Source organism: Pseudonaja textilis, chromosome 1, assembly GCF_049901715.1.
Source record: "Pseudonaja textilis isolate UNSWEBS1 chromosome 1, rPseTex1.2, whole genome shotgun sequence".
Taxonomy (NCBI): domain Eukaryota; kingdom Metazoa; phylum Chordata; class Lepidosauria; order Squamata; family Elapidae; genus Pseudonaja; species Pseudonaja textilis.
Genome location: NC_141990.1, coordinates 114,009,047 through 114,031,184, shown reverse-complemented (window position 1 = coordinate 114,031,184; position 22,138 = coordinate 114,009,047). Strand labels below are relative to the sequence as shown.

Sequence of the window (22,138 nt, the reverse complement as noted above, 5' to 3'; positions counted from 1 at the left end):
TTATAACATCTTCATAGATTTAAACTGTGGAGAAGTATTATAAAGGAATATAAAGATGATTGGAAAAATGATACATAAAAATGTATGTGTGTATATGAATGTATTGACATTTTTTCTTTATTTCTAACTGTTAAAAGATTGGACAGAAATGTATGTCAAAGAAGAAACACCACGTTCATATATCTAATAAAATTTATATCTAATAAAAATTATTTTTAAAAAAAGAATTATAACATCTTTACCTTGGAAAGAAAAAAAATACAACTAATCTACTTTCCATATACTTGTCCAGACCATGTCCAATATATATTCTACAGTTTCCTCAGTTATGATTTCATAAAATAGAATACATTGATTTATTGCTCCACTTTCCACAATGATTAGTCTTTTCTCCTCTGAGTATAGATACAGGTGGTCCTCATTTAATGACCACTTGTTCAATATTCAAACTGATGATGGTGCTGAACAAGTGATACTATGGCTGGTCCTTGTACTTATAATGGTTGCAGTGTGACAGTGAATGCAAACTGGGGGCGCTCAGCAATCAGAACACAATTATAATGTCAGAACATCCCATGGTCATATAATCACTGTTTGCCATTTTCTTTGCTGGCTTCCTAAAGCAAAGTCAATGGGCAAGACAGGAGGCCATGAATGGTGACCACTTAATATTGTGCTTAACAAATGCATGGGGTTTCTTAATAAAGGCAACCAGAAGTGTCAGAATTTCCATCATTAAGCTTTGTTGTCACCTAACATCATGCTTTGTGACTGCATCACTTTGTGACAGAAATTCGTTTCCAATTATATTTGTTAAGTAAGGAGCACCTGTATAGTCTATGCTCATAATGATGCCTTACATGGCAATAATTTCTGGCATAAAAACCTACAATTCATGATTATTATTTCTACTGTTAACAATAATTGTGTTTTAAATGCCGGTGGAGAAAAATCTGAAACAATGATCAGGTGACTGGAGAAATCTAATTCCTAGCCTTTATGAATGCAATGTTCACTGAGTGAATTTAGGCCAGTCTCTATTTCTCTCCCCAAACTATCTCAAGAGAATCCTTAGTGTGAAAATGAAATGAGGAGTGTGCCCTACACATACCACTTTGAGTTTCTTACAGACAGACTAAAACTAGAGCAGACCAAAAAGGATGATTAAGAAAATATGAAAATATTCACTGCACATGGTAAAAATCATGAGTGTTTTACCTTAGCGCTTTTCCTCGGTTTAGACTCAGGTTTTGGTGGAGAAGGTTTCTAGAAAATATATTCAGAGAATGCAATCATTAGCACAAGTAGTAACAAACATTAAGTTACTCCTTCTCCTTTCCTTCTTATTGTAATAAGGAAAGAGCTGATGTAAAAATTAGTTCCTATACCTTCTTCAGAAACATTTGATGTTTCTTTTCCTATAAATTATAAATATTTTGCAAGAAACTCTTCCTGGTAATCTGAACTAGATATAACACTTTTTCCTTCTTGTTTAAAAATACTATTTCCTGTAAAGAAAATAATCAACAAATATTTATCACATTAGTCATCATTGCTGTGAATTGATTTGTTATGAATAAGCCTGGACTTAACAAATCAAATTTAATGGGACCCAAATTTAACAGGACCTGCAATGTCTTCCATATATCCTGAAATTTGTCTCCAGTCAGATGACCTGTGGGAATGTTAATGTCCCAGTGTTTTGCCTACGGCCACATTATGTCCACAAGAACTCCTCATGGTACACACAGAAGAGTCCTTCTTCAAGGAGATGAGATGGTGGTCTAGAAACATGAATATATGTGCGTGTGTCTCTTTCTGAAAGTAAGAGGATTTTAACTTTTTTCTTCTTTTAAACTTCTTTGAAAATTGAGCTAGCCTGTGCATTTTCTTTCTTTGGGACTATTTTTCCAACCATTTCCAAAGTCCAGACTGGCTCAAGCACCCAGAAAGGTTTTGCCTCATGACCTGGCTGCTTGCATTCTGAATCTGTATCAACTGAGGTGAGGGTGAGGGTGGGACCTCCAGCTTGAAAGCTGGGAGACAGCAATACTATAACTGCAAATAATTACTTTTATTTGTTATTAAAAGGGAAAAGAAAAGTAAAAATTGCTTTGGTTGATGCTGCCATTTAAGGCCAAAAGGCAAAGTAGACAGCAGGAAGAAAGAAGAAGAAACAAGACAAAAGGAGTTTTTCATAAAAGGCTGTGGCTAGCCAGGCTTCTGAGGCAGTTAGATTGTGTTTTCTTATCCTGCAGCCATTGGACTGAGCTGGCCATCACATCTACACAAACAACCAAGTGTTTCCCCAGAACCAAAAAGGCAAGGGACCTCTGTTCTAGTCTTTGGGGGTAGACACATTCCATCCAAACAAAGGAAGAAAATTAATTTGGAGCTTAGGAAGAAAGAGGCAAAGATTTGAGTAAGAAATTCAACTTTTTGCAAATCTCAAGATTATTGATTAAATGTGCAGGAGAGTTTGTATTTGCCCAATCAGGTGTGCTCTGTATGTATATTTATAGATGTAGTAAATGTTATAACAGTGTCCTAGATGTCCAGTGTTCTCAACTTCAAAATAAACTTCAACTGTACCAAACTGCTTTGGGACTTGGAATGTTCATGGAAGTGAAAAATGCAGCAATCTTTGGTTATTTCAGATAAGACTTAATGTACATTATCCTCTCTTGTGGGTAGTTAAAAAATTAAGATATGATTATCTTACATATCTTCATATAGCATTGCATGGATTGGATTAAGAGACAGTGGGGCTTCATACTTACAGAAATAACTCTTATAAATACTTACAGCTGATAATCTTGCAGATCGTCTTGTTGGCTATAAAACAGAAGCAAAATCTCTTTGTAGATTCAGGTAAAAGGGGATTGGGAGTTTGTCGTTCATTTGCCAATAAAATAAAATATGCATCAAAAGCAGCAGAAGCCTTTTGCATCTTATGTTAAAGTATTTACATTATTTTAGATACATGCAATGTACTTAATAGGATAATTTAATTGTTATTCTTGGAAATTTTACCTTCCTTTTTTTCTTTCCATTGTAATGGAAATCTTTTGTGGTAGGATCAGGGCTAAAGATTTGACAGATTACACTCAAAAGTACAGTGCAAATCAATAGTATTTCAATTATTATTTTGATAGCCAAATAACATTTGCTATGTGACTTCTGGAGTTTTCTAAAATTGAAAAATGACATCTTTTATTAATGTTCCAACACAAGATAAGATACAGGTAATAAATATCTTGCATAAACCAGCCTTCCCCTCCCAACCTGGAATATTCCAGTGAGATCAACTACAACTCCATGCAGCACAGTTGTAGTTCAATGTATCTAGAAGACATTAGATAGTGGAAGGATGAATCCAGATAGACACAGACACAAATAGCTGAAATATAATTTCTTTATTTCATAGTCTAAAGCAGCCGGCCCACTGCTTACATGGCTCACTTCTGAACCGGCCACAACCTGGCAATGGGCCATGGCCCAGGGCTGGGGACCCCTGGTCTAAGTAGCACTGGTTATTAATATTTGGTACTTGTGACAATAGCTATCAATATTTTTTTGTTTGATTTACTATTTCCTTTGGAGTACAGCCTATGAACTTGAAAAGTTCTAACAGAATGCTAGTATTACATGTAAACTTACATTGAAAATCTTGGGAAATCAAAATTCATGAAATAGGAGGATTTCAAAGATTTGCTTTAGGATATTGACCTCCAAAAATAAAAGTTAAATACCATATTATAAATCTGGATCACTTGATTCTTTTTTCAAATCAATCAAACTTTTATTATCAATGCACAACATATGTACCATGAAATTGGAAAAAAAACCCTTCCATTTTAACCATTATGGATATGTACTATTAGTAAAATAACACTTTGTAACATTACTATACATGGGAGAGAAGACAAGCTCATATCCAAGTGGGGAAGGTGTTACTCCTGCTGCACTGCCTAAAAGATAGCTTGTTAGTGCAACAGGCAACACCTATGCCAATGATATGGCTTACATGAAACATCAAAATGAAAATACCAAAACTATAAAATCCATAGTCTTCTGCTATACTTCTGGTTCCTGAATGCATTAATTTCAGAAACAACATATTGCTGCAGAAGCCACTGGCCACATTTGGGAATATATTTTATGATATACTGCAAAGAATTTGGAACTTTGGCTTTGTGGTTCCAACCTATTTGTAGCACTGAAATATTCACATGTGAAAGAACTTGCTTGTTAATATTGAAAGAGATCACTGGAGGCACCATTCCCCAGGATTTCAAATACTCTTTTTCTCGATTTGTCACCCCCAAACCTTCTAACTAACATTCATGGAGTAGGATTAAAAAAGCAGACTGAAACTTGAAATTCAGTTCTGCCAGGCAAGGCTTTTAAACTTCCTTGCTATGCTAAAAATGATATTGCCTAGTTAGGTGCCTTTCAGTTTTGTGGGGAATTTTGAGAATTGTAGCCATCAAGCTGGGATAGGCTGTTACAGATCTTACCATTAACAGTCTGAATTGTGTTTCTTATTTCTAAAATTAGATTAAATTATTGCTGTATTGCTTGCGTATAGACCCATTCCTTCTGGAATAGAGCGTGACTTTAGTAACATTATCCTAAGCACATCATGGCAAGTACTGGTATCTATTTAATACATTTTTCCCTAAACGTAATTACTAATTTTTATTTCCATCATTTTCATTCATTGACTGTAAAATAGACCACTGCCTTGGAATTGATTGCCTCTAACCTGCAGGAGAGACTATCCAGGGCCTTCAGTGTGATGGAGGGGACTTCTATTCTTACAAACCTGTTCCATACATATTGTTCCTAGGAAGGAGGCCTCTGCTTTTCATTGACATTAGAATAGCTCATTTTTTCCTAAGTCATTTTGGAAACTAGTTTAAAGTTGAAGTGACAGTGACAGTGTAAACAAACGTTTTACAAAAAATGATAATCAGTTAAATGTCCAATATGTTGCCACTTTGGCAGCTATTTCAATACAATGTCTCAGAAATTGTATTTGTTAGTCTTTCCCTTTTGGGGTCTATGCAGCCGACAGATGTGACAGCTGTTCTACCAGTGGACTCATGCTGTATCAATTCCCCAGTTCTTAAAGTCACACAAATGTAAGATCGCTTTGAAAAATGCACTTTTCTTTCTAAATGTGCATTTAAAACTAGCAGTATGCAGGGAAAATTGTGTGCAAGTTTCTCCACTGTAATGAAAGTAACTATTATAGTTAAATGGAGATCCTATGTGTTTGTTGTGTGTGTGTGAGTGTGTATTTACAGTGAGGATCCTTTATCAGAAAAAGGATTATTATTTAACTGCAACAAATTAATAATTCAGCTTTTTTAAAAAAATACAATTTGCTGGTTTTGGCTAACTCATAGACATTCCAAAAATAAAATAAAACCTTACATACTTCTGGACATATTGAAAATATATGCACATGAACAACCCAGCTTAATCCAGTTAGCATCACAAATTTTTACATTTCTAGTTTCATACAAATAACAAGGTTTTTTTTTTTAGAAAAACAATCCCTAGAGAACACTGGCTTGATTAAGAAGAGAGGCAATTCATGGTTAATTATTCAGGAAAGTTGCTTTGGTAAATTAAAATGTGCTTTCAAATTGTCAGTGTTTTTTAAAAATAAAAAGCATGCATTCATTTCAGCTGATCTGGAGACATTTTTTCAGTATATCCTGGTCAAATATGCCCATTATCACTTTATTATTAAAAGCAACATCAATCAAATGTTCTTTAATGGACCATTAACTCAAAAATAAATCTGTCATAAAACCTATGTTCTACTGAACTAAGGGAAAGAACAACCTAGAAATGAGCCCCTGTGAAACAAGCAGGAGCTGTACTGTTTTGTTCTTAGAATGTAAGGTTAAAAAATCTGATTAAAAAGGAAAAAAAAATACCTGTAAACATTAATTAGGGCTTGCTTGATGTTTTGTCACTTGAATGAATTTCCTATGAACTATAAGTAATCTTCATAGTGAAGAAAATATATGTGTTCTGATGCGGTTCCCTGCTGTCATATACAAGGTATATGAGACTTAGAAAACAATGCCATATAGGTCAGGATTATTTTTATTTTAACAGTTTCAGTAACAGAAGTTTTGCAAATCTGAATGTACTTCTGTTTATCTTCATATGAACCTGGAAGGACTTTGTGTGAAATATTTTCTCAAGTTATTTTGAAGGCCTGGCTCAAGCCCTGCTTATCTAACTACTGTCTTGGTAGCAAGTTCTTCCCCCTATCCTTCAGGGCCATTCCCTACTCCTTCTACACATCTTATCAATAAGATCTTTCCAAAATGAATTTTCTTAGCTGCCAAAGCATAACATGCAATTTCAGGAGTATTCATGGGTATTTCAGGAAAAAAAGGGAGCACTGCAGAGATGATCAAAATATGTTTTGTTACATACTATGTTGTGATAGCGCATACAAATTCAAGCCTTTGTATTTTCCACAGAAAAACTACTTAGTTGAGTATATAAAGTGATATTCCGACAGATATTAGTGCAGAAGATTCTGTTTTAGAAGATTCTAGGTCAGTGTCACCTCTTAACAGTATTTTACCCAATATCCCTACTTGTGTTTTATTTATTTGATTATTTATACCCCACCTTTATTATTTCTACAAATAACTCAAGGTGGTAAATATATCCAGCATACCTTCCCTCCAAGGGTCAAGGCTAATCTTAGCTTATGTTGGCCCTGCTGCAAAGTAAATACAATTGTACTGTAATAGAAATACTTATTTCAAGACAGTCTTCTGATATTACTGCTGCTGCTGCTATTTTTACCAAATGGAGCTTCTGTCTCGTTTCCCTTAAAATCAATTTCATTTATAATTGGAAACCATGCAAACGAATGCAGTAGAGGTATTCTTGGTGGGAGGGGGGGGGGGGATTCTTTAAAAAAGGTGTGACAAGCAGAAAAAAGCTACTTCAAGTTATTTCCAAAAGATTCCAATATGAGGGACAATTCTAAGTCTGAGAAACAGATTCCTCATTTAAGCTGCTTCAGTTCACTAATGGAGTGAACTAACTTTATACCAGATGGGAATGAGTTCTCTTGCAGAGCAGACACGTCCTTGGAGATAAGAGCATTCTATCTCTCACAGGCTTATTTGCACATTCCTTCTGCTTTTAAAATAAGGAAGTTATATTTTCAAAACCGAGTTTAAAAATAGCAGCAGCTTACACTAAGACTATGGAACTTGTATATTCCATGCAAATATTAAAACAACTTGTGAACATTCAAATCAGTGGTGGAATTCAATTTTTTTTACTACTGGTTCTGTGGGTGTGGCTTGGTGGGCGTGGCAGGGGAAGGATACTGTAAAATCTCTAGTCAGAGGTGGTATTTGCTGGTTCTCCAAACTACTCAAAATTTCTGCTACCGGTTCTCCAGAACTGGTCAGAACCTGCTGAATACCACCTCTGATTCAAATGATTTTTTAAGCCGTTGGCCTTTGATCCTGTCTACAGTGACAGTTGTACTTGTATGCAAAGAATCTCTATAGTGGAATATAAAGGGGTTGTTGGGTTTTCTTGTTCTCACCTCTCATGGTATACATGAGCATGAGGGCATCTAGTCATGATATACGAGGCTATGACTGCCCACTTCACTGAGTTCTCATGGGCAAGTTTCTTACACAAGTGAATATTCTTTGATATCCCACCAAACCATTTCAAAAGGGGGTTAATGATACCAATCTGCTTTAGAGATGATAAGAACGACTAAATCAATGTGCATGTAAGTCCTTTGAACTCTCTGTGCATTCTATAGCTCCCTGTACATCTAGAAGGGAGCAAGTTGGAGAAAGTTATATAATAGCACAAATATCTATATTTTGGGATTTGGGAGCATAATACTCCCCAAATGCAATGAGCTAATTTGCACATGATGATTCTGGTTCATTACAAAAGAGCAAACAGATCAAGACATAGCTGTTTGCTTGCTTTTCCTGTTGGGAGATGTTCTCCGTAAGTTGTCAGAAGGGCAAGTCAGGAGTACCACAACCTTGCTTGATACCACTACTTTCAAACTGGGCCCATAAGTGTGCATTAAGGACCTATAACTCTGCTTCAAAATCTAAACAGGGAACACAGCGTAGTTTGTATAGTGATCACTACAGCAATTCTCACTTGAAACAAAGTTCAGTAGTCTTAGAATCTTCTCTCTCTCTCTCTCTCAAATCAAGCCTCTGACTCTTGTGGGCAATTTATTGAATTTCAGTCACTAGGGCAACGTGATTTGCAGAGGTCTGTACTGCCAAAGGTATCTGCCCCAGCATGTGGAAATTATTGAAGAAGTTCTTCCTGCCTGGGAAAGAAATTATCTCTCAATGTGCCCATTAATATAGTGGAAAAACTTTGAAAGGCCACCTGGGAACAACTGTTGTAAGCAACTGTAAATGACAGGACATTAAGCTTATCCACGGGCATCTATTCCTAACCAGAATGATGCCAAAATGACAAAACATGAACTTACAGTGCCATATCTGACATTTCAAACTTCCCTCATAACATTGCACAGAAGTTTCTAATGGGCATCTTTTGTCATTTGCTCACTCCTGTGTAGGAGGCTAAAAATCAGGAGACTGTCAATTAGGCTCGGTCAACAAGCTGGTTGGCCAATTCCTCTGGCAACCAATGGATCAACATTTATTGATCCTAAAAGAAGCAGACCCTGCCCTTGCAGGATCCTGTGGGACTTCCTGACCCACACAGACAGGCAGGTACTACCCAATCAATCAGACATTGTGATAGTAAACGAGGACATTGTTTATCAAAATGTTACATTTCAAGGAAGAGGATTTGCTTAAATATACAAAATATATGAAATGTTAAACAGCTGTTACAAAAGCACCACTGCACTTTATTAGATAGACGGACTATGACCAGAGAGGAATGTAATTGTTTTTGTCTCTATTATCTTGCCATCAATAAAAGAAAGAATTGAAACAATCAGACTTGCCTCTTGTTTTGTTATTTTTGCTGCATCCTTGGCTTCAGCACCCTCTGGGGACTAGAAAGAAAATTATACGATTAAGTACACTGCATTCTCCTTAGTTAAAACAGACAATCAGGAATATAGAACCAAATGGAAATCTTATAGGCTATACTATTTCAATAAAACAGACTGATATTTAATTCCATCCTAATTTCTAATGAGTTAAGAGATCCCCTAGCATTAGATTATTATACACTGAAGTGTTTTGAAGACAACATTCACCAGGGATTAGCAACTTTCTATTTTAAAAAAATATTTCTTTAAAAAGAGGCTAAGTGGCGATTTTAAGTACAGCCATTCAGTTACATAGGTGTTATTTCAAGTATAGTTTTCAGGTCAAATGAAAATGAAAAGAAAATCTATAATCCAGTTTTGATACAAAAACTCAGAAGTGCAACTATATGTCTCCCATCCAATTCTCAATAATGGAGACAGACAACGTATATTATTAGTTATACTACAAATTAAAATCTGTGGTAAGAAAAGAACATCTTAATTTTTCTTAAAGGAAAATTAAGTTTAATAGGACTAACTTCAACTAGGTATATTTAAACCTAGATTCTTACTGATAGAATAATGTTGCTTGGCTTGGATATTTTTATAAGAAGCTTTTGATGTTTAGGTGAACTATTTAAACTTCCAAAACTCATATAAATAAATAAATGTACATAATATTGCATTAAAACCATTTCAAAGTAGCAAAAATGTGAAACTAGTCAAGCCTTATCTTGATCCTATGCCCCATATGTATGGTAGATGATACAGGAGGACCTACACAACAGCTTGGAATATAATTTCAACACAATATCAGCCATGCAGGAAAGGGCATCTGCAGCAATAGTAACTGGATTCCAAATGAGTGACATGGCAGGACAGAGTATTTACAAGTAGTCCTTTAGCAATTGTCACGTTTAGTGACTATGCACAGTTACATAAATAATTGAAAAATAACTTTGTGACCTGTCCTTGTATTTGTAACCTTTTCAGGTCTGTAAAGCAAAGAAGATTGTAAAATCATGAAGTTTTACTTAGCGATCACCAAACTGCCAATCTTAATTAAATGTTAAATGAGAACTACCTGTATTAAACTTGGCTAAAGAGGGCAGCCTAAAATCACCTGGTCATTTTGAAGCACTGACCTTTGCTATGTTAATACTTTTGAGGGCAGAGAAATATATGTTGAGGTAATTCCCCGTTAGGAGAATGAGCGCATACAGGGAGACGTATTTGAGAGTAGTGTTGGAATAATACACACAGAGCACACAGATACACTGAACAGTAAATATAGGTTTGTACTTCCAGAAAGATTTAAGCAAAGTCCAAAATTAGCAATCCAAAGTCATTCACAAGTTAAATCAGTCAGTTTTCAATCCAGGGATAATCCAAATATCAAAGTCCAGTGTCAAAAAACAGTTCAGTAAGACTTACATTAAATCCAGAAATATCAGTTCAATTAGGAATAATGGAGGAACGGCAATGTTTTCCAACAGAAGGAAACAGAGATACTCACTCAGACACACTCTCTTCTGAGACTAAGACTAAAACAACCCAGGTTTCTGGCTCCATCTTATGGCCATTTGAGAAACCACACCCAACTACAGTTTTACATTTTCTTAAAGATACAGTTTTAAAATGTCATCCTGGTTTATATATTTCTAACCCAACTACCTGTTAGGTGACTTATATTCCTAACAACATAGTTATATAGGGCTTCCCAAACAACGCCTTTATCACCCAAACACTATATGCAGTGTTTTTTATGGAAAAGAATAAAATGAAAAAAGATAATTGATTTCTACAGTTCATGTTAGTTGGCTTTTCCAGGTTTCTTATAGCTACTACGGATAGATTAAACAGCCTTTGGTGCATGAAGTATTGGAACTACAACTCCCAGAATTCAATAACTACAAGCTGTCTATATCTGCAATACTATAGTACACCACACCTCATGGATTGTCCTGACTAGGACAGAGACTACTACACAAGCTGTCTCCAACATTTCTTAAAATAAATAATGGCAGGTGTGTTACTCCAGTAGTTCACACAGCAACTAAATTTGTTAAAAATGGAAGGCAAAGTAAGCAAAGAATTTGCCTGTCATGCTATGGTCCATGGGGTTGCAGGGAGTCAGACATGACTTAGTGACTGAACAACAAATTAGTATCCATTTCCATTTTTAAAAAATTCAATCCCATATTGCTATGTGAAATCTCAAACCAACCAATGGTCTGCAGAGTGAACTTTCCCCAAAATTTAAAGCAACCCGCATTTTCTCCCACAATCAATAAAAGATTTCTCATCCCTAATTTGTTAAAGTTGATAATTATGAGTCTTCTGGTAGAAAATGGGTTTCAACAGGAAATGCTTTGATGACAATCTAATTTGAGACTGCACTGACTCAGTTGGATCAAATCTGATGAATTCATCTACAGGTAGTCCTTGATTTACGACTGGCCATTAGCAGCTATTTGAAGTTCTAATGGACCCCCCCAAACGTTCCAAAGTCCTTAAAGACAACCCCTCCCTCCCCAAATGTCTCATGACATTTGGGATATTTAGAAAGTCTGCCTTTACCACCGTTTGCAGCATCCTGTGGTCATGTGATCACAATTTACAAATAGTCATATAATTGGGTTGGTCTCATGAGTGCTATCTTACACTCAACACTATTCTCATTGCTTTACACTTTTATTCAAAGTAAATGTGTGAAAGAGGTTCCAGCTTTATGTCTCACTGGATGAATCATTTTAGCTACAGGCAAGAATGTACTCTTCAAGAAAAACCCTTCCTCTAATAAAGAATGTGTTGTGTATAATTATGTTTCTCCCCCCCCCAGCCTCTCTCTCTCTCAATTGTTTAAATTATCCACTTATAAACCATTTGTTTAAATTGTATTAAATGCATTAATCTTAATAAGAATGGAAGAAACAGAATGTTTTAAATTAAACTCTATCAGCACATTGCTGAAGCCTAAAAAATGTAAAGTCAAACAACTTTATACAAATTATAAAATAGATGCTGAATCAATTAAGAAGCCTGTAGTACAATACACTGGGCTGGCTTAGGATCCACTATGCGCACACACACACCCCAAACAGAAGAGGCGGCCTTCTCACCACAGGAGGCATTTCAGATTCGGTAAAAGAATGTCACTGTGGAATGCAAAGAGAGGGCATGGTCTTCCTCTTCCCATCCCTCCAACTAGTAGTTGTGCTAAGTTTGGGGATTCTCTCTACCATCTGAGGTTCTTCCTGGGTTTTTTTTTTTTTTTTCAGGCAGCAACATCTGCAGATCAAAATCTATTCAGGCAATCCTTCAGCCAGTGGAAAAGAAGCTGCGGAAGAGAATATCAACTCCATGATAGACTGTTTTATGCAAGGATTAACAATTTAAAGCCTTGCATTGTTGCAAATGTTTGGTGCAAATGTCAAAGTTGAGGGCTGGGAACTGAAGGAGGTGAAGGGTGAAATTGGATTCTCCAAGACTATCTTATCTAATTGTAAATTATTCTTTTGTTGTATCTCCTGAATTTAAATGCAATGTTGCTATGGGCTGGCGATGAGGCAAAATGTATTGATAAGCCTTGCTTTATTAACTGCTTCAATTACCATTCCTGCTGACTGAAGAGAAAATATTCCCAAATCAGGCAAAGAGCTGAGCAAAATTGTATCCGTGGAAAAATGATTTTAAAAATGTAATTGTCATTTATCTGACCACCCTTTAATCGTCTTCAACCAGCAGATCCAAGAAAATACTTTAGATTTTTGTATCCTACAGTTTTTTTAAAAAAAGTCTTTGTTTATAGTTTTAACTTCCTTGTTTCATTCCTTTCACAACTGCAAAATTAAAATGGCTTGCAAGGTATCATCTGGCACAAGTTTATTTTGTCAACTTAGTTTGAGGTATTACTTTTTCAAAAGCAGGCAGAACATCTCAAGGTAGTATAGATAACTAGGTTGTATGTGATCAAAAGATTTCCAAGGAAAGCCAGGGAGGGGCCAGTCAGTGTCCATGTTTCTTTTGTTTCCTGAGCCAGCTCATTGTCCTCCATTGTTCACCTCTCCTTTCTGCTCTGCACATACATACACCTGGAACAGACCTCTGCTGTTGCTCCATCTCTGATTCCAAAGGCAGCTGCCTTTCTGACTGGGAAATGCCGGACGGCCCTGGCTCTATCTCTGTGTCTGACGCTGAGCATCCATCAGAGCCTTCCGCTAGCTCCGCTGGCAGCTTGCAGGCCACAACTAGTTCTTCCATGACTTCATATTTCCCCCATTTTTCTTCATCTTCTATGCTTATTGCATTGACCCATTGGGAAAGGACTCGTGATATCACAAATACCAAATATCTCATGGTACAAGGGCCCGTTGTGGGTTTTTATATTTTGCAATAGTAATGGCAATTAAAAGTGAACAGAGAATTGAAGTAACAAACTGAAGTCAGTTGGTGGAGGTGACCAGCAGAGCATATTGCCCTTTGTTGGGGCAATTAAATAATTGCCATAAGTTCCAAGTAATGGTTCAATCTTTAAATATGTCCATTGTGATAAAATAAAGTGCTTACATCCAAAAGGTCCTTCAGAATTCTCCACTATGTCTCATATCCTTCTAAGGGAGCCCTAGCCCTCAGATCCAGTTTGATGGGTGGTGTTGAGGAGCTGCAAATGAAGACTTGGAATGCATCCTTTTATATGTGGAAGACCACTTGAGGTTCCCAAGATAAAATCCAATGACTTCATTCACAGATAATGCTACACCAAGGCGTTTTAACTATGTTCTTTTTAATGAATCAGACCTCATCTTATAGATGAGTAAATAATTGTAACTTATTAGCAAACTCATATAATATTAGCTAAATGAAAACGGTTCAAAAACAATACAGAACTGCACTTTAATGTTTATACTTGGGAAACAACTATATATTAAATGTTCATTTTGATCTAGCTGTGCAATGAACCGTAACTAAAATAAGCAAAGGTAGTATCAATAGTAATAGGCACTTTGCATACAATCCCAAAACAACTGGAACACCACTTGAATACCTCTGGCCTTGACAGAATCACAATTGGTCAACTGTAAAAGCAGCTTTACTTGGAACAGCTTACTTCCTGCAATTATACCTTTAACACCATCAAACACCTATGCCTATCCCAGGTCTTTGGGAAAGAATCAATAGGTGGATAACAAGACCAAATCCAGTCCGAACACATAGCTAATTGTACGATGAACTATAATAATAGTTTATTGATTAGGTATAACATTTATTGAATATGTCAAGTTAAAATGCTATCTCATATCCCTAACTGATTTAAGACATTTCCAAAATTTGCCAGAAAAACAATTCTGATGCAAGATATTCTCAAAAAAAACTCCATAATAGGTATAGAGTTCAGTTCCAATTAAAGGCAATAATAAATAACTATTGCCTCTACTGTGCCAAAAATCGCCTTTTCTATTCCATTGCCAGTTTTTACGCTATTTTCCTTTTGTGGTACAAATCATGAAAAGGCCTGGTTTCAGACAAGAGCTCTTATTTTATGCAGTAATAAATCTATACTGTTCTCATTCATTTTATAACACATTATTGACATACTAATAGAGACCTTCCACTTAGCAATCCACATGTCTAGCATGACACAAGAGGGATTAGCCACCTCTGGAAAATCAAGAAAATAAATTTGAACCCTGAATAAAATAATCGGGATTATATCATTTTTAATTTTGCTTTATTAATTAATTTTAATACATTTCAAGAATATTTTTTACAAAACACATAAACTGAATTGGTAGGCATCAGCCTGAGCTTGGCAGATTGAAAATTATACAGTTTTAGTAAACATATTTAGATATTTTTCAAACCAGACAAAACAGTGTTAGAATGGCTATACTAAAACAGAATACTACCATATATATTTCTAAAACTAACAGGGTCATACCCAGTTAATTGCTCTCTTTGTTGCCTTAAATGCATTTTTCTTCAAATACGAACCCCAAGGACAAGAGTAAGTGTGTTTTTGAGGATATACAATTTTGTAATCGTGGAAAACAAAGTAAACAGAAGCTTTATATTTAGCATATATAGTGGTCCTAAAATATGCAGCCCATATCATATAAGTCATATAAGACAGATGATAATAGATAAATTTTTATTTATATTGGCCTTTACCCATCCGATGCTATTTCCAGATGTACAAAACTGCTATTCTGACCATAGCTGACCAATGCAGTATTGTATTACTGTGTTAATTTGGGATGGTAAGAGTTATAATTGAATTTATTAGATTAAGACATGATAATCACACATTCCGAAATTCTATATATATAAAAGCGAAATACCACTCACGCATCACCACAAAATCTCCAGAACCATAAAGCCTAAAAACTTGAAATTTGGCACATATGTTCCTCTTGGCTTCTAAGTACTCACTGAGAAAGGATTTTTCAAAATGACCATCAGAGAATTAGTATTTCGTATATTACTATTAACACGCTCTGATGCTAAGGAGTTCTACACCCCCTCCCCACTTGAAAAGAAATCTGTTCTAAATGCAAAACACAGAGAAGAGTTTCAGTTTCAGAGCAGCAATCAGCTTTAGTACAGAACAGTTGAGTGAAGCCACGCCCAGGCTCCTTGCTGTCTCCTTCTTGCTCACTCAGCAAATACAGTTTCAGTTTCCATGTTTCAGTTTCCAAACAGTCCTCAACTCTTTTACACATTGACAGGACGTTAGCCAGATGAATACCATTGAATGCTGGTAGGCAGAGGCACAATTTTTCCCCTTATTTTTCTCCCAAAAAACTAAGCCCGGTCACATAGTTCCATAGTGAAGCATGGGTATAGGGCTAGTATTTCTATATATCTAACAGTATCTATTTGTTAAATATCTAACAAATATATAGATACTGTTAGTTATAGAGAAATATTTAAGGTATTTATATGGGGAGATTCTTATGTTTTCATATACTGTACATATACATACACACATACATATATATACTATCTATCTATCAACCCATCCATCTACCTTACTTACCTACCTACTTATGAGTCCTGCAGAATTGGACTATTGCCCCATCTTGTCTAACTGACTATCAAACAAGTCAACTGAATTCATTTAGGAAAATCAGAATTGTGGCCAAAGAAATGGTCACCTTCCTCTGTTGCTTCCCAGCAACCAGTAAGGCATTCAGGACATAATAATAATTGAGCCAGCACCATTAGTAGCTACTGATAGCCTGGGACCAGAGGTGGTATTCAGCAGGTTCTGATCAGTTCTGGACAACTGGTAGTGGAAATTTTGAGTAGTTCAGAGAACCGCCAAATACCACCTCTGACTGGAGATTTTTTTACAGTATCCTTTCCCTGCCATGCCCACAGAACTGGTAGTAAAAAAAATTGAATCCAACCACTGCCTGGTATTCCATGAATCTGTCCAGTTCCCTTCCAAAACAATCCAAAGTGGCTTCCACTAGCATAACAATGCATTCTAGTTTAACTGAGTGTAGCATGAGAAAGTCTTTCTGTCCATCCTAAATCTCTCCATGGACCCTTCTGTTCCCTAGTTGTAGTCATCTCGCATCATTTCCCTAACCTTTAAAAATTACTCTTTCTCTATGTATAACAGTAAACAATTAAAAAAGAAAATTCGAACCAATCATTATGAACTTTTTCCAATTGAGTTTTCAAAAATCCATAGGGTATATTGCTGTGGGTTGGGGCATTCTTTTGCTTTGTTGTTAAAAAACCAAGTTAAAAGCCTGAACAACACAGGGATTAGGACATGTAGCTCTCCAGCTCTCGTGGCCTACAAGAGGTAACGCACAACTAATGGTCACGGCTTACTTCTTTATGCTAATCTTGTATGCTGTGTTATTTTTCCACTGCAGAATAAGGTTATTACTAAATAATTAACAAACCATAAAGCAAAAAAATTCAAATGCATGTATGCTCTAAGAATAAACGCTGGATGCAGAATCATTGTTTTTTCCTTTCAAAGAAGACAATGTCAACACCATACAATAAGACTTTCTTGAAACGAAATTAAACAAGCAGTTCAGTCTGGGCTGATATTAAATATTAAGAATTTAAAAATAATACCTGTATGTATAATTAATTCACAGCCAACAGAGAATAAATTAAGACTGCATTGTTTTCTTGGGTTCACAAGTAAAGATGGATTTGGTTTGCTGGAGAAACAAAGAAAAAATTAACTCTAGGAAGGAAAGAATGACAACTTTCGACAAGATCAGGAAGAACGATGATATCTCTGTGCAGTGCTTTATACTAAAAGCAGAAAAATGCTTCAAGGCATGCAAGGTTAGGAATGTGGCTATATCATTGTATGGCATTCCTTAACCAAATGTGTCTTTTACCAGGAAAGGGCACAGCTGCACAACCCTAATCTCTTTGCCAAGAAATATCAGGGGTGAACTGAAGATTTGCAAAACTGTTGCCAGATTTCAAACTTCAGGACTGCTTTATCAAACAACTTCACAGCAACTACAACAGGAAATCTGAGGAAAAGCGGAGTGTATAGGATTATAGATAAGCTATATTTATGCTATTGCATCCCCCCCAACCTTTTTTTTTTTTTTTTTGCAAATCAAATCCAAACTACACTGCTCAAAAAAAATAAAGGGAACACAAAAATAAGACATCCTAGATCTGAATGAATGAAATATTCTTATTAAATACTTTGCTCATTACATAGTTGAATGTGCTGACAACAAAATCACACAAAACTCATCAATGGAAATCAAATTTAGCAACCCATGGAGGTCTGGATTTGGAGTTACACTCAAAATTAAAGTGGAAAAAAACACTACAGGCTGATCCAACTTTGATGTAATGTCCTGAAAACAAGTCAAAATGAGACTCAGTAGTGTGTGTGGCCTCCACATGCCTGTATGACCTCCCTACAACGCCTGGGCATGCTCCTGATGAGGTGGCGGGTGGTCTCCTGAGGGATCTCCTCCCACACCTGGACTAAAGCATCCCCCAACTCCTGGACAGTCTGTGGTGCAACGTGGCATTGGTGGATGGAGACATGATGTCCCAGATGTGCTCAATTGGATTCAGGTCCGGGGAACGGGCGGGCCAGTCCACAGCATTAATGCCTTCGTCTTGCAGGAACTGCTGACACACTCCAGCCACATGAGGTCTAGCATTGTCGTGCATTAGGAGGAACCCAGGGCCAACTACACCAGCATATGGTCTCACAAGGGGTCTGAGGATCTCATCTCGGTACCTAATGGCAGTCAGGCTACCTCTGGCAAGCACATGGAGGGCTGTGCAGCCCCCTAAAGAAATGCCACCCCACACCATTACTGACCCACTGCCAAACTGGTCATGCTGGAGGATGTTGCAGGCAGCAGAACGCTCTCCACGGCATCTCCAGACCCTGTCACTTCTGTCACATGTGCTCAGTGTGAACCTGCTTTCATCTGTGAAGAGCACAGGGAGCCAGTGGCGAATTTGCCAATCTTGGTGTTCTCTGGCAAATGCCAAACGTCCTGCACGGTGTTGGGCTGTAAGCACAACCCCCACCTGTGGACGTCAGGCCCTCATACCACCCTCATGGAGTCTGTTTCTGACCATTTGAGCAGCCACATGCACATTTGTGGCCCGATGGAGGTCATTCTGCAGGACTCTGGCAGTGCTCCTCCTGTCCCTCCTTGCACAAAGGCGGAGGTAGCGGTCCTGATGATGGGTTGTTGCCCTCCTACGGCCTCCTCCACGTCTCCCGATGTACTGGCCGGTCTCCTGGTAGCGCCTCCATGCTCTGGACACTACGCTGACAGACACAGCAAACCTTCTTGCCACAGCTCGCACTGATGTGCCATCCTGGATGAGCTGCACTACCTGAGCCACTTGTGTGGGTTGTAGACTCCGTCTTATGCTACCACTAGAGTGAAAGCACCGTCAGCATTCAAAAGTGACCAAACCATCAGCCAGAAAGCATAGGAACTAAAAAGTGGTCTGTGGTCACCACCTGCAGAACCACTCCTTTATTGGGGATATCTTGCTAACTGCCTATGCTTTCCACCTGTTGCCTATTCCATTTGCACAACAGCATGTGAAATTGATTGTCAATCAGTGTAAGTGGGCAGTTTGATTTCACAGAAGTGTGATTGACTTGGGAGTTACATTGTATTTTTTAAGTGATCCCTTTATTTTTTGAGCAGTGTATTTCACACACACCTCCAAAAAATGCACGCACTTGAGACTAATCTCCGAATAGCAAGTCATGGTGTCTACTTAACATACAGCAACCACAAGGTCCAAATTCCTTCCAAGCTTATTCTCAGGATTGAAAACAGCTTTATAGGACCTGACAATCTCAAAATATGGTTGCAACTGCAGCTCCTAAAATTTTCATCTTAACCACACATTGGCTGGAAATTCTGAGAGCTGCAATTCTGACATAATGGGTATGAATCAAAATAGAGCAAAATACTGTACATGGTGAATCAGGTAGACTGTTGGAATGAGAGCAACCCTCTAGTGGTAACTTTTAATTATACTTAATCATCAGTCAGTGTGATTGCTGCTAGATGATTTTTTTATTCTTGTCCTGGGCATTATACATATTCCAATCCAATAGAACTGGAAGTGAAAACTTAAGGAAATAAATTCTAAATGATGACCAAAATAAGGCTTTATTTTAAAAAATGCATTGATGTTACTAATGTAGATTGGATCAGAAATGTAATACTTTTCAATTAAGGTTGCACCCCATTAAATCAGGATTGCAACAGAATTAAACGAATTGTTAATCGATCACACAAAGGATGAATTATTATTCAATCAAAATGTGCGTACAAATGAAACATAATTTAATGCAGGGGCTCCTTTCGATGAATTTCAAGCCTTTCAATACATAGAAAAGCCTTTTCTGACTTAATACAGGATACCTGCCCAGGTGGGGAAAGCTAAAATACAAAAGTATGTTCTGTCTCTGAAAAAAATATTGTCTGGTGGTTCTTGATGTAAATTATTACCAGAAAATTGCAATCTCTTACGTGAACCGTTGTTTCATCTTATAATGTACCTTTTGTTACTTTTGGTATATTATTTTATGGAATTGTGCCACTGTCGAATTGTTAGGAGTACATGATGCCACAGAAACCTTCAAGAATGTATAAAGACACTTCAAATGCATGTTAGGAGATTTCCAGGGATGAGTGGCAAACCAAGGTCAGCTTCTTGGGAATATGAGACAAAAAGAACCTGGGTGAGACATTAAAAAAGAAATAAAATGACAATCCCAGAAAGCAATTATTAGAATAATTTATTTTTGCTGGATTTGCAAAAGAAGCTGTTTAAAGTTTTAAAGAATTTGGAAACAACAATCAATAATCATCAGAATGGATTAAATATGTTTTAAAAAGGGAAACAAAATCAGTTTATTTGATAAAAATTAAAAAGTTATTTTGGGTGATTCTTTTTGGATTTTGCATATCTGGACTGAAAAAATTTACAACATTGTATTTGCTTACAGTTTGCATGCTGTTCAAGTTTCCCCCCCTACAGTTTATATATTCTAATGCGATAGTGTTTAAACAAGTTTTGTACTTGAGTGTCTTTCCACTTAAAATATGGAATTTTGTGAGCTCATTTTCTTTAAAGGAGAAATTACCCTCTGTCATGTTAAATTTTACTCTTTTATTTGTATTAGAACACTAGGGTTTCTTTATGTCTCTTAAATTTTGATTTGCTCATAGTTAAGAGTTGGAAAATGGAATGTTTACTTGAATGGAACATGTTATTTGGGATGGTTCTCTTTGGATTTGCTGACATTTGGAAGAGGAAAATGATGTGCAGTGGGTTTGATTACAGTTGAAATGTTTAAACTTTTCTCCTTGCAGTTATTTTAGGTATTGTGATCTGATAGCATTTAAATTGGCTTGTATGTGGTTGTCTTTCTACTTAAAGGGAGCATGTTTTCTTTAAAAGATAAATCCTCCCGTTTTGTAGTTAAACTTAATTTTTTGTTTTTATTGAGATATCCTAGGATATCTAATGTCTTTTAAATGTGAATTTTCCCACTGTTAAGAGCTATGATCTGTAATGTTGAATGTTATATATATTAATGTTACCATTACTCACTGGATTTGCCTACGTTTAGCAGTTATGGGATGAAGAGTTTTATATTTGTTAATTATGGAGAGGTAGTGAAATTGTTTATACTTGTGATGAAGATGCTTTTTAAGGGTTTTTTTTTTTCCTATTTTTTTCTTTTTTAGTCTGTATTATGTTTTATTATTGGAACCAAAATTTTTAATAAAATTGTTATTTAAAAAAATTATGTTCATATTCTTTGGATCCACTCAAATATTTCTGAAGAAGTTCTGTCAGTTATTTGTAATGATGGGTTTTTTTCTGTGAAAGAATATAATAAAACAATCGCAAGACTTTGACTCTTCGAGAAAGGTAATTCTGCTTTTTCTCTGTAAAGCTCCCCAAATCTCCCCTCCCCCAAAGATTTGGGGATCCTCCAGAAGGTGTAGTGTAGAAAAAAAACTGTCTTTCCATTAATGGAAGTTAAAACTAGATCCAAAGTTTTTTAAATAAAATGAAGGACACCTTTACATTTGTAATAGCAGGCAACCTCTGCTAACATTTCCCTTGTGTGCAAATAAAATGAAAATCCCTTTTTTAAAATACAGCTTGCTGTAGCATCTAAAGAACCATTTTACCTTTGAGGGCAAACAGAAGATCAAACAGTTCAGTGAGCTACAGTCATCCAGCTCCCATAAAGGGTTCCTTTTCTACCACGGTCACCAGAAGGGTTTCTGAGGAACCCTGTCATGTTAAGAGATGAAAGGAAGATGATTTAAGTTTGATTTCAAGAACAGAAAAAAGAAAAGCAGAAAAATTAGAAGAGGAATAAACAGAGAATAGATGCAAAAGAAACATAGGAAGGTGCACTTATCAACTAAAATATCATTAAGTAAATGAGTACTGTTTTATAATTCTTTCTACTGTGTTTTCTGTACGTTGTTTTCATATAAGCCACCCAGAGTCACGAGACTCAGCATCATACAAATGTCAGCAATAACAAATTACAGTGCCATC

The 22,138-nt window shown here is 36.4% G+C and overlaps 1 protein-coding gene and 2 long non-coding RNA genes across 5 annotated transcripts in view; 1 reads left to right on the top strand and 2 right to left on the bottom strand.

Annotated features, from left to right (window-relative positions):
- The window catches only part of LOC148127777 (uncharacterized), a 34,196-nt gene extending 21,356 nt beyond the window's left edge, over positions 1 to 12,840 (top strand). Inside the window, exon 2 of the long non-coding RNA XR_015739854.1 lies at positions 12,337 to 12,840. This is a non-coding gene — a long non-coding RNA (uncharacterized LOC148127777). The remainder of the gene's footprint in view (positions 1 to 12,336) is intronic.
- The window catches only part of HMGN3 (high mobility group nucleosomal binding domain 3), a 44,236-nt gene that overhangs the window by 5,056 nt on the left and 17,042 nt on the right, over positions 1 to 22,138 (bottom strand). For all 3 annotated transcript variants that reach the window (XM_026695123.2, XM_026695124.2, XM_026695122.2), the window contains exons 2-4: positions 9,026 to 9,076; positions 2,806 to 2,835; positions 1,219 to 1,266 (exon numbers count right to left, since the gene is read on the bottom strand). In XM_026695123.2, coding sequence (XP_026550908.1) covers positions 1,219 to 1,266; positions 2,806 to 2,835; positions 9,026 to 9,076 — 129 coding nt within the window. The remainder of the gene's footprint in view (positions 1 to 1,218; positions 1,267 to 2,805; positions 2,836 to 9,025; positions 9,077 to 22,138) is intronic.
- On the bottom strand, positions 17,162 to 21,859 carry LOC148127776 (uncharacterized). The gene is made up of 3 exons (XR_015739857.1): positions 21,760 to 21,859; positions 20,112 to 20,290; positions 17,162 to 17,247 (listed from the first exon to the last, which is right to left on the bottom strand). It is a non-coding gene; the product is annotated as an uncharacterized LOC148127776 (long non-coding RNA).